The sequence below is a fragment of the Tarenaya hassleriana genome, unplaced genomic scaffold, assembly GCF_000463585.1.
Source record: "Tarenaya hassleriana unplaced genomic scaffold, ASM46358v1 Cleome5, whole genome shotgun sequence".
NCBI classification, from domain to species: domain Eukaryota; kingdom Viridiplantae; phylum Streptophyta; class Magnoliopsida; order Brassicales; family Cleomaceae; genus Tarenaya; species Tarenaya hassleriana.
In genome coordinates, this window is record NW_010967707.1 from 35977 (window position 1) to 50385 (window position 14409).

General features: G+C 43.9%; 5 protein-coding genes across 9 annotated transcripts in view; all 5 read right to left on the reverse strand.

Moving 5' to 3' along the window:
• Window positions 1–136: 136 nt before the first annotated feature.
• On the reverse strand, window positions 137–2727 carry LOC104825844 (cytochrome P450 86A2-like). The gene is made up of 2 exons (XM_010558245.2): window positions 1765–2727; window positions 137–1630 (listed from the first exon to the last, which is right to left on the reverse strand). Exons 1-2 carry the CDS (start codon window positions 2187–2189, stop codon window positions 463–465), a joined length of 1593 nt encoding a protein of 530 aa, XP_010556547.1. The 5' UTR covers window positions 2190–2727; the 3' UTR covers window positions 137–462.
• Window positions 2728–3772: 1045 nt separating this feature from the next.
• Window positions 3773–6665, reverse strand: LOC104825846 (origin of replication complex subunit 5). 2 transcript variants are annotated; one of them, XM_010558251.2, is made up of 5 exons: window positions 6281–6665; window positions 5083–5924; window positions 4568–4984; window positions 4169–4478; window positions 3773–4079 (listed from the first exon to the last, which is right to left on the reverse strand). In XM_010558251.2, the coding sequence occupies exons 2-5, from the start codon at window positions 5913–5915 to the stop codon at window positions 4029–4031; spliced, it is 1611 nt and encodes a 536-aa protein (XP_010556553.1). In that variant the 5' UTR covers window positions 5916–5924; window positions 6281–6665; the 3' UTR covers window positions 3773–4028. The 2 variants fall into 2 exon arrangements, with proteins under 2 accessions (XP_010556553.1, XP_010556552.1); XM_010558250.2 differs by having other exon boundaries at window positions 3774–4079; window positions 6267–6665.
• Window positions 6666–6804: 139 nt separating this feature from the next.
• Window positions 6805–9177, reverse strand: LOC104825845 (ATG8-interacting protein 2). Of its 4 annotated transcripts, none has more exons than XM_010558246.2 (4): window positions 9037–9177; window positions 8365–8446; window positions 7304–8035; window positions 6805–7134 (listed from the first exon to the last, which is right to left on the reverse strand). In XM_010558246.2, exons 2-4 carry the CDS (start codon window positions 8395–8397, stop codon window positions 7030–7032), a joined length of 870 nt encoding a protein of 289 aa, XP_010556548.1. In that variant the 5' UTR covers window positions 8398–8446; window positions 9037–9177; the 3' UTR covers window positions 6805–7029. The 4 variants fall into 4 exon arrangements, with proteins under 4 accessions (XP_010556548.1, XP_010556549.1, XP_010556550.1 ...); XM_010558247.2 differs by lacking the exon at window positions 9037–9177 and adding an exon at window positions 8941–9008; XM_010558248.2 differs by lacking the exon at window positions 8365–8446.
• Window positions 9178–9468: 291 nt separating this feature from the next.
• Window positions 9469–11758, reverse strand: LOC104825847 (protein DETOXIFICATION 34). Its single transcript, XM_010558252.1, has 7 exons — window positions 11269–11758; window positions 10553–11178; window positions 10422–10478; window positions 10087–10325; window positions 9883–10001; window positions 9705–9791; window positions 9469–9607 (listed from the first exon to the last, which is right to left on the reverse strand). Exons 1-7 carry the CDS (start codon window positions 11629–11631, stop codon window positions 9542–9544), a joined length of 1557 nt encoding a protein of 518 aa, XP_010556554.1. The 5' UTR covers window positions 11632–11758; the 3' UTR covers window positions 9469–9541.
• A 767-nt stretch (window positions 11759–12525) lies between these two features.
• LOC104825848 (G-type lectin S-receptor-like serine/threonine-protein kinase SD2-2) overlaps window positions 12526–14409 on the reverse strand; it is a 3068-nt gene continuing 1184 nt past the window's right edge. Inside the window, exons 2-3 of the mRNA XM_010558253.2 lie at window positions 13054–14399; window positions 12526–12972 (exon numbers count right to left, since the gene is read on the reverse strand). Coding sequence (XP_010556555.1) covers window positions 12618–12972; window positions 13054–14399 — 1701 coding nt within the window. The 3' untranslated portion in view covers window positions 12526–12617. The remainder of the gene's footprint in view (window positions 12973–13053; window positions 14400–14409) is intronic.

The window sequence follows — 14409 nt, forward strand, 5'->3', positions numbered from 1 at the left end:
CGGTTTCTTCATGGACTGTACTCAATTGTCTTCTTTTTGTTTTTGTCCAACATACTGGTGAAGATTTAGTTACTGTAGATTCATTCATACGCTTTCAAGTATATTATGTCTATGTGCATGCATACAGACACAGATAAAAAAGAAACTCTCAAAACTCTTGCTTGATATTTCTCAGTGTACATACTGCGCTTGTATACATATGGTAATAGATATGTATATTACCCAGACATTACAAGATACATTGCAATGAGCATTTCCCATCCAATAAGCTACAAGTAAACACTATTTATTTTGCGTATACCAAAAAATTAAAAATATTTGGACCATAAGCTTACTTTTCCCTTGTTTTTCCTTTAAACCGAACCACCAGAATATAATAACTATATCACCAACTGAAACGCAAAATTACGAGTAAGAAGAGGCAACCAACCGTCGGAAAGAAAGAGCGAGCCAATACTGGGATTAAGCGCGGACGCCATCACCGGTAATGGCGTCTCTCCCCGCCATAACACTTCGGACGATCTCTCCAAGTTCCCTCCTGTGGAGGTGAACGCGAAGGCCGTTCTTCATGAAAAGCGTCAGCGACATCTTCTGCTCCACCTTATGGTTCGGCACCAGCGTCACCCGGTGGCGTAGCATCAACGCCGCCGCTATCGATTTCATCTGCAGGTACGCCATGTCCTTCCCCAGGCATGTCCTTGGCCCTGCGTTGAACGCCACGAACCTATACTGGTCGTGGTTTATGAATTTCCCTCCCTCCATCCACCTCTCCGGCTTGAATTCCAGGCAATCCTCTCCCCACGCCGCCTTCGTCCTCCCGATCGCGTAGATCGAGTACGTCACCGACGATCCCGCCGGTACAAAGGTTCCGTCCGGCAAAACATCGTCGTTCACTACATGCTTTGAGTCCTCCGGCACCGACGGGTACAGCCTCAGCGTCTCCGATAGCGCCGCCTTCAGGTACACCAAGCGATCCACCTCGTCAAACCCTAGCGGCTCCTCTGTCCACGATGAGACGTCACTGCCACGTGTCTCGATCAGGACGGAGCAGATCTCCCTCATGATCTTGTCCTCGACCGTCGGATGCTTGGTGATGAGCCAGAAGAACCAGCTCAGCGCCACCGATGACGTGTCACGTCCTGCGAGGATGAAGTTGACAGCCACTTGCTGCAGGAACCTCTCGTTGAAGGAGTCATCTTTGCGCTTCATGAAACGAGAGAGGAGATCGTCGTGGCTCTGGCGCTGACTCAGCATTAGCTCCTGCTTACGTGCGGTGATGACGTCAGCCATATAGCCGTCGATCTGGAGGAGGCTTCGGCTCAAGCTGAGTTCCAAGCCGAGCCGGAGCCATTTCTTGAGCCTCCATAGGAACTCAGGCAGAATGAAGCGTTGAAGAGAGGCTTGGGTGGCGCAGTCGAAGGCCGATGCGAAGGCGTTAGCGGGAAGGCCATGCGAGCAGGTCTGGGTCTCCCGACCGAAGGCTAAGCCGCAAACGTTGTCGAAAGTGAGCCGCAGGAACAAATCCTGGAGATCAACCGTCTCGGCTTTAGCCTGAGCCGCTTCCAGTATCGGGCAGAACCGGTTTTTAATTCCCCGGTTTACCCACCGACCCATGGCTTGCTTCAGCGTTCTGCATTTCAAAAAAGGTATCCCGGGGGAGAAAAAAAAATGGTTTTAATCGTAACCTGTGGTTGTGCCTTAAGACATCTGATTTTGTTTAAACTGGGTTTAGGGTTTATAAATATGTTAAGTGAGAAAGAAGACCTGGTGGTGAACTCGAGAGCGGCGGTTTTACGCTGGAAGAGCCAGGTGTCGCCGTCGGAGTTGAAGATGCCATGGCCGAGGAGGTCGTGGAAGACGGCTTGCCAAGTGGGGCCTTTGGGGTAGTTGTGGAAGCGAGTCTTGAGAATGTGCTCGATGTTCTTGGGGTCGCACGTGACAGTCACGAGGCCTTGCTTCCGAGCCAAGAAAGGAAGGGCGCAAATGCAGGTCTGGTAGGTGCCGCCACACGCCCGGAGGTTCTCGGTGATCCAGTCGTGCATCCGCTCACGGTTCTGGATCAGCCCCGAGAGGCTGCCCAGTAAGGGCCAGACACGTGGACCCTTTAGATTCCGTGAGATACTCATGAACCACAACAAGTAGGCAGCCACCAATGCGGCCGCCACCACCATGACATTCGTTACTTCCATTGGGGTGTCCAAGATTATGTATGTGGGGGAGATCCGAATGAGATAACAGTGTGTCTATCTTATTCTAAATATGACGAGGACAAGGAAGGATGGCTTTGTCTTTCCGGGAAAGTAAGGATCTTTTCTGGGGTAACGAATATATTTGGTTTTTTTTCAGGAAATTAATGGGCAGACAAAGTATGCTCTCAGATGTGGATGATGAGAGGAAAGAGGAATGAGGTACAAAGGGGTCATATTGGGGAGGGGGGAGATTTATAGGGAAATAGAGGAAATGGGTGAGACAAGAGACAATTAATGGAGTCTCTCTCGGAACCAGTTGGAGTCGAGTGTCTGTGTATGCGGGGGAGGACAAAAGCAGAGTGGTCATGGTCATTTCTTGTAGCGATAATACCTAATCCTGCAACTGCAAGCAGAGGTAGGGCATCATTTATTTCATCCATTAAATGACCATCCACGTAAATTAGACACACATATGTACGAGTGTGTGTGATGAAACTTAGTAGAGTTGAGTCGTCGGCTGTTCATGTGAGTTGGAATTACATGCTTTCCCCGTGGTACCATATTTTGTAAATGATTTCGACCGATCACTCCAACACACACTTGATATCTGTTAATCGAATAATAATGTTATGGTAAAATAACTCATCAATTTTAATGATTTTGATAGAAAAATGCCAATGGATTGGGGGATCAACTCAGATACAGAGGAGATAATCGTGTCATTGGTTTGACCATCTTTTCTCAATCATTGAAATCTGAATTTTAACCCCTCCGCCTCTGCAGTCTGCACACAATCTTGACGACTGAATGTCTCTGGAGGACAGAGGGCATTCATGGATGTAAAAGTCAGAAGGTGCTGACTTGTACACCCCAAATCATAAATACATGCAAATTAAGTCATATATATATATATATATATATATATGTGTTTATATATCTCATGAATGACACCAACCAAATAGGCGGTCGACTGTATGATTATCAGAACGAGTAACACCAATTATTAGTGAAATGTACTGACTGACCAAAATATATCAGATACATGCATGTGTATCTATATCAGCAAAATCTATATCACATACATGCATGCACGCCTCTTCTGTGAAGAAGCCACTGAAGAGACCGAGTCCTTAATCTCATTTGACAAATAAATATTGAAAAAAGAAAATTAATAGGCGGTACCAAGTGGGCAACACAAGAGGGTAGGTGTCCAGCCAGCCCACAATTTCAATAGCATTTAATTACACCTCATGCCTCTACTCCCCTTCTCTCTAACCATCTAATTATTATTGTTATTCATTTAGTATGCTTCAAAATAAAATCTACGTAACATAGGAATGATATACATGAAAACATTTCGTATAATTTCGATATATAATTCAGTCCTTAAGAAAATCATTATATTGATTATTCAATCTAACACTTAACTAACTATAAAATACTCTATCTTGATGTTTTATAAACACATAAACATATTTAAAAAAAAAAAACATTTTTTGCACCTTTCAAAATTTATTATTTATTTTACTGAGAATTTATTTTGTTGCTATCTATTTGTGTGGAGTACAATAAGGAGACTGTCACGTTGTCAACAAATAAATGTGGAAATCATGTCTTAATCATCCATGAAATATACATACACATATTTCATTAGTAAGAAAGGCATTTTCAATAAAATTAAAACAATAAATAGCAAATATTTCTGTTCGATTTGGGTATTTGTCAAACGCTGAACGGCCCAATCGGATCAGAGTGAACAACTCTCTGAAAGCCCAAAGTCAATGAACAGTCTTCTCCTTAGAGAAATAAAAGGAACAAAACTCTCCCAAAGCTCTGCACTTATCTTCTGTACAAGTACTTTGATAGAGGAAACCCCAGGCTTCTTGCCACCTGTATGTATGTATCAAGACAGATATCATGTCTGAAACTAACATATTCTGAGCTGAATGCATGGAGGGAGGGAAGGAACTGTTGATTACCTTTAGGGCCAACTCTTCAGATACTGTAGAACGGTATCTGGTCGAACCCTCAAGAGGGCAGCTCCCACTTTTGGTTATGAAATTAGCATCGCAGAGGCTTGACACTTGCAGCAGAATATCCGACATTAGAATGTTGCCATCTTCAACGTCGTCCCCAGAGCCACTCGTTTCTTCACCGAATGAAGATTCCTCTACAGAGGCTATACACTGAAATATGGCCAATAATCTCTCCAGCGGAAAACTTCCCGGTCCTTTCATAAGTGTTTCCTGCTCAGCTATCTCCTTCTTCTCCATCGATTTCTCCGACGCCCTGTGAAAGAATGTTATGATGATGTCAAACAGAGGAACGGCTAAACTGAAATGGATCGAAACTCACATGCCACAACAGATGCATCTTACTTCCGCTTTCTTTTACGATTATCCAAGCCACCAGTGGAATCGAACATTGATGCATCAAGTGTGGCAGGGTTTCTCGAAGCAAGAAATGCTGCAATGAGAAGATACTTTGCTGAAGTAGACATATGGAAGTCTAGTTTCTCTAGATCTTCTCGGCTCTCCGAGGTGTTGCAGCTGGCTCTCCGCTTTCTCTCCCCGTTGGTGTCAGCATTTGGAGGCTGAGATGACACCATGAATATCTCATTTAGACAAGGAGGAATATGTGGTTGAAGATGGCTATATAATCTTCTTTTCATCTCTTCATTTGGTCCAATTCCCAAATCAGTAAGGGGTTCACAGTACTTTCTAAACAACAATGAGAATGCCGCTGACAGTTCATCCACTCGCCTGGTGACTCTACAGAAAGATCTCAGTACAACACTGTTTGCCACCATCAAGGTGTGTTAGTGGCCGATATTAGAATACGAAAACTGTAAAGAAAGCAGACTGAGAGTTAAAACTTTAAATTCTAGTCTTACTCGAGGAATGCAGAGTATAGCTTCCGATTAGCTTGGTTTCTCAAGAAAATTTTACGGAGATCATCCTCAGAGTACTCTGGAAAATAAACAGGTATCGGTTCTGTGTACCCCATGTTGGAGTAATACACATCTGGAGGCACCCCGCTAATCAGAATTATACCAAGTTGAGGCATCTGCAATATGTGATACAGATTGAAAAGAAACTGCAGTATCATAGAGCTCTTGTCCCAACCTCTGATAAGATCTACATTATCGAGTATCAGGTACACCATCTTTCCCTTTGGTTTTCCATCCGATTCACCCTTTCTTGACTTTTCAGTTGTGCAACTGAGTTTGTCTACCACATTACATAGGGCCTCTCGAAGCAAGTTGACAAAATCAGAAGGTTTGTCACATCGTTTAGCACTAGAATACTCATTCGAAGCATTCTTCCTATGCAGCAGCAGCTGATTCAGCACCGACTCGAACAAGATGCGGGGATTGTAACATGTAAGACAGCTTGAATAAACAAATGGGCGATTGAGATGCCTGAACACCTGAAGAACGACACTGGTTTTTCCGGTAGAAGCACTTCCATAGATAATTATAGGAAGAGTTGGAGAATCCAAAGGACCCAAAAGGCGAACAAGACCAAGGATCTGAGAATGCCTACCAGGAAAACTAGACAAAACAGAATCTAAGCTTATAGATTCTTCACCAAATGTAAGATCATCAAGCGTTGGCCTTTGGGATTCATTGGGCTTGAGGTTCTCGACCTCATCCTTGGAAACAGTCACTGAAGAAGACAACCTCGTTGCTCTTCGAGTGACTTTCGAGGGCTCTTCTTTTGACATTGTTTTCACCTGTTACAAACGGCATTGCCTTGGGTGTCAAAAATTCATGGCAGACGAAACTAGGGTTTACCAATTCAACTAGATAAACGCCGCTACGTCTTTTCCTCGGCGTTTAAAGAGAAAATTACGTCCTAATTCAAATCACACAAAACAACTAGCTAGCACACAAGAGGAAAAAAACTTGGAAACAACAAATTCAAATAGAAGCAGAACAAACCGGCTCAAACGACATCATTCACCAGAATCGAGCTATCAAACAATCTCCATAATCCGATTTTCCAAATCGAACAAGGCGAGCAAGTTGATCTGAAGGACAAAAATACAAACTAGGGTTTCCAAAAGAAAACTAACCATCAGGAGCTCACTTGCCAGATGGCGCACAATCGAGCACCAAAACCCGAACCAAAGCTAGGGTTTTGACAAGAAATTCCACGAATTCGAGCCCAACCCTGATGATGCAGACTCGAAGATCCCGAAGACTCGCCGAATCAAGGGAGAGATTAATAACGAAAGAGGAAGAAAGATACGAACTTTGAGGAAATTTGAAGATGACGAACGGATGGGGCTGTGTAATTTTTTTTTAATGGGATATAGGTTCCGCAATTCGGGTCCTTATTCCAAGGAAGGAAGACGAACAAGAGCAGCAAGAAAGAAAGAAACTTCTCGATGGATGCTGGGAGGGGGGAAATTAAGAAGATCGTTTTCCCGCCAACATGGCTACCCCAGGTCTCTCTCTCTCTCTCTCTCTCTCTCTCTCTCTCTAAATACATGTAAAAGTTGGTAGACACATTACATAAAACACACGCGTGGAAATACTTTTGCTCTCTGTCTGGAAATAGCATACAAAATCTTCCATTTTAGGGTTGTAATTTTAGATGTACACAGAATAAAGCCGACTACACCAAGGGAACCACTATAACATAACGAGCAGAAGCATTTGACAGACCCATGGATTCACGACAACACAACACAACCCCGTATGCTGTTTTACCTAAAGAGATACAATCACATCGGGAATGATACAGAGTTACATACACACACTTTGCTCTATTCTTGGTTCTTCCTTTTATCGTCATTATCAAAATCAGTCGTCGTTCGGGCAGCCACACTGTACTCAATTGTGGTTGGAGGAGCTGGTCCTGATGAAGGAGCCCCGTCGCTGCCCTCCTACCAACACCTCTTTCAGACGAGATATTGGCCCTGTTAACCTTCCAGCTCTCTGCAATCAAAATGGATTCCACCGTCATCTCAGTTTTTGCATGTTATAAAACACAAACGACGAGCTAGATATGTCTATGCTGGCATACGTGATAATATGTTGATTGTGTATAACATGGGAAGCGAAGAAATTGTTGTTGTTAACAACTGAAAAATATTTAATACGCTACCTCATTTCCAATGCTCGATTGCCACTTAAGCTGCAACACCTGCCACCTCTCTTGTTGCCACTGTTGGCGGAGAATCACCAGACCCATCACAGCTGCAGCTATGAAAATTGACCAAAATGCATTCGCCTCTTTCGCTTGCGCATACATGGAAGCCGCACTTCTTCTCCACCAAGCTTCACAGGGGACGTTTGCTTCTTCATGTTTTTCATCTTTATTAACAGGTTCCTTTTCCTCGTACACATTTGACCCAACAATTGATCTTTCATCATTCAAAGAACTGATGAGGGTTGCATTGTATATGCTTTCTTCTCTTTTACCTTTCTCATCAAGAAATTCATGTCCTGCGAACTCATCTGTTAAGTTCAACCCCTTCAGAGTCAAATCCCCTTCCTCTTTTCCCTGTGTCATGGCTTCCTCTTCTTCATTCAGGCGAAATCCAAAGTCGATATTCTTACTCACCTTATCTTCATGAATCTCGGGTTCAATACGTTCCAGGGGTAGATTCTCATGCTCGCTTGGAGGGAAAACAAAGTGACGAGACATGAACAAAGGATGGGATGTTTCTGCCTCATAGTGAGCAACTCCCTTGTCATCATCTTTCAATTCCCCCTCTTTTGGGCCAGGAGAAGTAGCATATGCTGACGCCGACAATGACACAACTTCCCAATCATTTCCACGGGTAGTATTCTCTTCCCCTTCCTCCTTGTCTGACATACTTGAGCACCAATGTTCCTAAGGTATAAGCCAAAAAATTGCATACTTAACATTAGGAACTCCACTCGATTTAACTAAAATTTCAGAAAGTTGGCAAAACTTCAGACTCCTAAAGATGGTCTGAACTGTCCACTAAACAAACTTCTATCAGAAGTCACACACCGACCTGGCTGATCCAATTAACAGTACAACCACCACAAGAGAAAGGATGTGTTTGGTTCAAACATATGCAGATAAATAGTGGAAAAAAACAAAATTGGTTTTTAAGCTTATCATATAGTCAATGGAAATTCTCCATCAGGTCTGTCCTGGAATTCAGAGACTAAAAGTTCCAGTACTGAACAAACCTCAACCAAACCAAGTATGAAGTATCCAATCATGCCAATATTTCAAACAAGAGTAACCATTAGGCGATAAATGCGAGAGAACCTGCCAAGAGAAACGCCCATCAAGCAGCGAAACAAAATATACACCTTACTCAACAAATTGAACACAAGAAAGGGTGGAGAAATTGTGAATGAACCCACGCATCACCTGGAAGAACAATTCATTCACCAAGGAGAAACAGGTGAAGGCTACGCAAAGATCGTCAAGCGATTCAATTATGCGAAAACATGGTCAAAATATAGATAAAACCGAACCATACTAGTTAGCCTGGATGAACCAGATTAAGCCGCTAAACTCATAACAAGAACATCGAAACGATCCAATTCGCCTACAGCACGATCATCTACGATTATTTTCGAATGAATCAACTCATGAACCCCAAACTATATTGATTGCAAAGATGCACCGGACTAGACAAACAATCATGCAAAAAAAAAGGTTCACCCAAGCAAAAACGATAACAAGTTACGCCAAATCCTCCGAAACATGACAAAAACCAGAAAACCCGCAAAGTTTCACCAGCAATCAACCCATACAGTATCGATTCTCAGACAAAAACCAGATTAAACCGCAACTGATCATCGACGGAGAGAATCAAGCAATAAGAGAGAATTGAAACCAATTATACTCACAAAAAGTTGAGCAGATGAGATCTGAAACGATAAGATCGATTATGGAGGACGCAGAGAAGACAAAGTACGTGCCGACGACGACGATGATATGATGGCGAAGAGGCGATTTAACCAAACCTGCCTCGAAAACGCTGCAGAGAAAGGGAAAAATAAATTTTTATTGGCGTTATTTATAATTATTATCATAATGTCAAAAATGATGGAACCGGGAACTGGCAGAGACCAGTCTCTTTTAGGGCGGAGACCATGCGGTTTAACCGGCTGCAGCGGGTAAAGCCGTAAAGGATAGGATGATGAAGTGGACGATGATGTTTCAACTTTGAACTTTGAATTATCCCAAAAGCCTAAAAATCATTTTCATCTTGAGAATACTATTGCTATCCCACAATTAAATTCTTCGTATCAATTAGTAAAATTATAAATATATTTGATGATATACACAAGTAAATATAAATTTTACAAAAGGGAAAATTGAAAAATAAATTTCTCAAAATTTTTGTTTATTCTACATTTTATCAATTTCATATAATCCAGCTCCCCACTGTCTCATCCTCTCGGAGGCTTGCTCCACCTGAAATTTATTAAAATTTAAAATATATATATATATGTAATGAGAGAAAAAAGAGAGAGGAAGTTTATTAAAATTTGTGAAGAAAAGATGCATTCACCTCTTTGTTCCAATTAGTTTTGTATACAATGAACAAGAGGATCAGAGTCTGAAGAGTAGTCCCACATATCATGCCAATCCAAATCCCCTGAAAACTAACCGCATAAAATGAACTAAACCGAAACAAACCAACCAATAGTTATAGAAATTGAATCGAACCGGTCATAATTTCGGTTTACCTGAACTCCAAGCCCTGTTTTGTAGCCAAGAAGAAATCCTAGAGGTAAACCAATGATGTAATAGCAGAACAAGTTGATATAAGCCACCAGCGCTTGCCATCCTCCCCCCACTGCAACACCTGCTCCATCAAAACGTACACACGTACCATTATCAAGAATTCTCCTTTCGGTTAATTACCCAAAGAATTTGGTTAAGGATTGTACCAGAGATAACCGGTTGAATGCTGTTGAGCATCATTGTTATACCAAGAAGATAAGCAAGTTGAGCTACTGCCTTCTGCATTTCCTTGCTATCTGTGAAAATGACTGCGAAATCGTCTCGTGCTATGAGGATAATCACCGCAGACGCTACACCTATTATCGCAGACTCTATCACCGATACTATCACCGAGTACTTGGCCGCTCTCGGGTGAGATGATCCTAATTCGTTCGATACCCTAACACTTTATTAAGTATAATAAAACATTAGTATATAGCACACATATATATGATATCATCTTATATGATTAAGAAGACAGAGTTAAGGTGGATGGCTTTACCTTATAGCCGCATTGATTCCGATAAACAACATTCCTTCCCAACCGTTGATGTTCATACTGATAGACAAGAACTTAAAACACATTAACATTTGAAGAGTTTTGCAGATGTTTAAAGTGATGTGGAGTCTCACCAGATGGAAAGCGAACCAACGGCTATGATCGGATCGTCAAGATGGCCGGTGAGGACGATAATGGTCATGAAATACCAAATCTCCAGACAAAGCATAACCGCCGAAGCCACAGACAGCTTCAAGAATGGCCAGACATCCTTAAACGCCAACCATGACAACCCTTTCCAACCGTCCGTACACCATCCCACCACATATACCACCTGAGCCATGGCTATACCCCAGGCCGAGACATCGAACGCGGCCGCTGCACCGGCCAGGCCCCACTTGAAGACACCCACGAAGAGATAAAGAAGAAAGATGTGACCGATCAGGGCGACAAACCCGACCCAAGCCATGACTCCGACTTTGCTCTGGGCCTGGAGGAACTTCTGTGTCGGGAAATTGATGGCCAGTGAGAACATCTGGGGGATGATCTGAGCGGTGAACTTGCCGGAGATATTGGCGATTTCAGGTTCTTGGCCAAGGAGGAGGAGAATGGGGGTGGCGTATAAGTAGAGTGGGAGTAAAGCCAAGGAGGCTCCGACGAGGATGAGCCATGAACGCTGCATGTAAACCCCTAACATATCTACTTGTCCTGCTCCAAAGGCTTGTCCGCATAGCGTTTCCAGTGCGCTTGCCATTCCTAGCTGCGCAATGCTCGAAACTTAGGATAATGCAGAAGCATATCATCTCATCTATGAAGCTGAATCCCTCTATAGAAATGTGTATGTACGTACCAGGAAACCGAATGAGAAATTGGAGACGACGGAGAGAGAAATGGCGACGGCGGATAGCTCGAGGTCGCCGATGTGACCGACGAAGATGTTGGTGAAGGAGTTGACTCCATAGTTGCAGAGAATGTTGAACGCGATTGGAGCTGCAATCACCCATAGCTTCGTCGACTCGACCAAGAAGATATATTTGGCGTCTCGTAAGTTGTGAACCATAGGATAGTCTCCATCACCGGGAGTTTCTCCGACCAGACCCGTCGGCGCGTGGTGGAGCTCTGTCGGCTCTTGCTCTGTATCGAAGACGGAGACGCTGACGATAAGCGGAGAGGTGCTTCTGGACAACTCGTCGTGGTCATGGTTGTAGAGCATTGACGGTGGAGATTTTCCGGCAGAGGATGAGCTCCTTCTCTCCTCCGCTCCAGGAACTCCATTTTCTCCGGCGGTCGCAATTTTTGGATGTTTTTGGTCCAAAAGAAAACGATTTTTTTTTTTTCCTTTTTTGGTTATGTGGGTGGAATGGGTTGTGAGATTTGATTTTAATTGTTTTCTATTTCTCTAATCTGGCTATAATTGAGGTTAGCCGTTTAGAAGAGTGTGTGAGAGAGATAGAACAGGGAGACCGTTAATACAGTTAAACGCAGTTGTGCTCAGGATTGTCTGCCGGGGGACGGCACGCGAGTCTAAAGCTAAAATAAGAAACGGCGTGGTGTTCGATTGCTGCGATAGAATTGAAAATGACCCAAGGGGTGAAATTGAAAAAACCAACCATTGAAAAAGATGGAATCATAAAGTATTCTACTTTTTTGTTGGCCTTAGGAGCATCAAGCAGCCCTGCCTAAAATTGGCCCACCTTGACAAATGCTGCCCCGATCCATTTGTCATTTGAAAAGAAATTCAATTCTAGTCTCCGACTTTTTCTACCTGTTATCCTCTCTGAAAATCTATGAGTGGAGGTTGAATTCCAAGATCTTAATAGATTTTTGTTGAATTATATATTTTTTTTTATTACGAACAATAAAGATCCAAAGATTCCCATGCCATAGGGAATCGACAAAGTCAAGGCATTAGTTGTGTTGATGGGTCCCTTGAAAATTTTAAAACCATGAATAATAATCAAACAAGTAATCCATCATTTCTACATTACGCTTGCATGAACACAAGTGATGTGTATACATGACACTAACTCATCTCTCCAATTAAAAGAAGAAAAAAAAGATCCGCATATTCCCAAACGAAGAAATAAATGGATAAACAGATTCAACATATGAAAAACCCTCTCCGATTCGGAAGGGCAAAAATTGCACATTTAAGTTCGTTCGGACAAAATTACACAGATGATTAATCTTCTCAGACAACTAAAACTCGTCAGGAGACAAGGGTTTAGTACAAGAAGACCGTGAGCCGGCACTGGACAATCCAGTATTGAAATTCGAACCGCCGTCACTTTTCCGGCCCCGGTAAGAATCGCCGGAGACAAGGGCTTGTATTAATTTAGGCGGCGGAGGAACGGCCACTTCCACCACTCCTTCAAGCATCTTCACCACTGTCCCCATGGCCGGTCTCATCTCCTCGCTGTCCTGTATGCACCATATCGCCACCATCGCCACCCTCCTCGCCTCTTCCACGTCATATTCCCCGTTTAGCCTACCATCAACCACCTTGCCCACGTTCCCTCCTATCACTTCCCGCGCTGCCCATGGCGGAAAGAACCTGAAACATCAATCATATCCAGGCACTTTGATAACTCTGTCACAACCCTAATCAGGACCGGATTCTATATTAGCTTTGTACCATTTCTGGGTCTCTGTCTCGGTCTCTTCCTTATCCCCGGTGGTATCCGAATTGAAAATGACGTTCCTTCTGCCCCCAATCAGCTCCAGCAACGTCATTCCAAAGCTGTAAACATCGGCTTTGGTCGTGATTGGCAAACCCGAAATCCATTCCGGCGCGACATAGCCCCAAGTGCCTCTCATCGTTGCCAGAACCCGGCTGAAGTCCCTTCCCACGAGCTTTGCCAACCCGAAATCAGACACTTTGGCAGTGAAATCGGCGTCCAAGAGAATGTTCTCGGGTTTGATATCGCAGTGAATAATACAGTCCCTGCAGCCCTCATGAAGATACGCGATTCCCTTAGCGGTTCCCAACGCGATTCTGAATCGAACGTCCCAACTCAACAATGCCGGACTCGTTCTACACAAGTATGAGCTCAGTGGTCCGTTTGGCATGTAATCGTACACAAGCATTCTGTGAGAGTTCTCCGAGCAGAAGCCTCGGAGTCTAACCAGGTTGACGTGCTGAATATTGCCAATGGTGCAGACCTCTGCCCGGAATTCTCTCTCGCCGCTTCCCGGTCTCTCTAGGCGTTTCACGGCTACGATAGAGGAATCAGGTAATGTTCCTTTGAATACCGCACCAAATCCACCATGTCCGAGCTTGTCCGAGAAATCTAGGGTGGCTGATTGAAGCTCCTTGTAAGAGAAGACTTTTAGATACAACACTGCAAACTCTGCTTCATCCTCGGTTGTTTTCTTCTTCCTGTTTCTGCTTCTCTTCAACCAACCTAAAGACAGCAACAATGTCAACCCTAGAATCGAGATCGACCCGAAAACGCTGCATAATACAATAATGGACCTTGAGACATTTTTCTTTGTGGGTTTTCCCTTCGGAACCCTGATGTATAATATCTCGCCATTACTGCCCATCCAGGAGCTCGAATTTTTCAGATTCAACGGCTGTTGGAGTATAATCTTGCAGAGATTCAACTTCTCGTCGTGGAAAAATCCGACACAAGAACAATCTCCCAAGCAGAATCTCTCGCAAAAGCTCATGTTTCCCCGAACAGCAGAGGTTTGGGCTTCGCCATCGTACCGCAGATCGCCCACCGAATCAAACCGGTCTTTCCGGTTGCAGGAGTCACCCGTCTCACGGAGGCATCCGCCGCTGTAATCCCCGGAACTCCACGCGCCGACGTCCATCGGCCGGAACCCGGGGATGCAGATACAAGGCTTGAGCAGCCCGCACTGGCAAAAGCCTAACTCGCCGCAGAGACCGTAAACACGGCACCGGTCGTCGGGCTGCAACCAGAACATGCTCCAGCTCTGCGTCTGCGGCTCCCACGTGTATTGCTTCAGCCGACCCTCCGCGTCC

Excerpts from the sequence above, each read along its gene's own strand:
- LOC104825844 (XM_010558245.2), bottom strand. The coding sequence starts at position 2,189 with ATGGAAGTAACGAATGTCATGGTGGTGGCGGCCGCATTGGTGGCTGCC. Across the intron at positions 1,631-1,764 it reads GCTCTCGAGTTCACCACCAG|AACGCTGAAGCAAGCCATGG; the intron begins GTCTTCTTTCTC and ends TTTGAAATGCAG.
- LOC104825846 (XM_010558250.2), bottom strand. Across the intron at positions 4,985-5,082 it reads CTATACTCTGCATTCCTCGA|TGTTGTACTGAGATCTTTCT; the intron begins GTAAGACTAGAA and ends GGTGGCAAACAG. Across the intron at positions 4,080-4,168 it reads CTGAAGAGTTGGCCCTAAAG|GTGGCAAGAAGCCTGGGGTT; the intron begins GTAATCAACAGT and ends ACATACATACAG.
- LOC104825845 (XM_010558246.2), bottom strand. The coding sequence starts at position 8,397 with ATGATTGGATACTTCATACTTGGTTTGGTTGAG. Across the intron at positions 8,036-8,364 it reads TCATACTTGGTTTGGTTGAG|GAACATTGGTGCTCAAGTAT; the intron begins GTTTGTTCAGTA and ends CTTATACCTTAG. Across the intron at positions 7,135-7,303 it reads AATCGAGCATTGGAAATGAG|AGAGCTGGAAGGTTAACAGG; the intron begins GTAGCGTATTAA and ends TTTTGATTGCAG.
- LOC104825847 (XM_010558252.1), bottom strand. The coding sequence starts at position 11,631 with ATGCTCTACAACCATGACCACGACGAGTTGTCCAGAAGCACCTCTCCG. Across the intron at positions 11,179-11,268 it reads ATTTCTCATTCGGTTTCCTG|CTAGGAATGGCAAGCGCACT; the intron begins GTACGTACATAC and ends AGCATTGCGCAG. Across the intron at positions 10,326-10,421 it reads GGAATCAATGCGGCTATAAG|TGTTAGGGTATCGAACGAAT; the intron begins GTAAAGCCATCC and ends TACTTAATAAAG.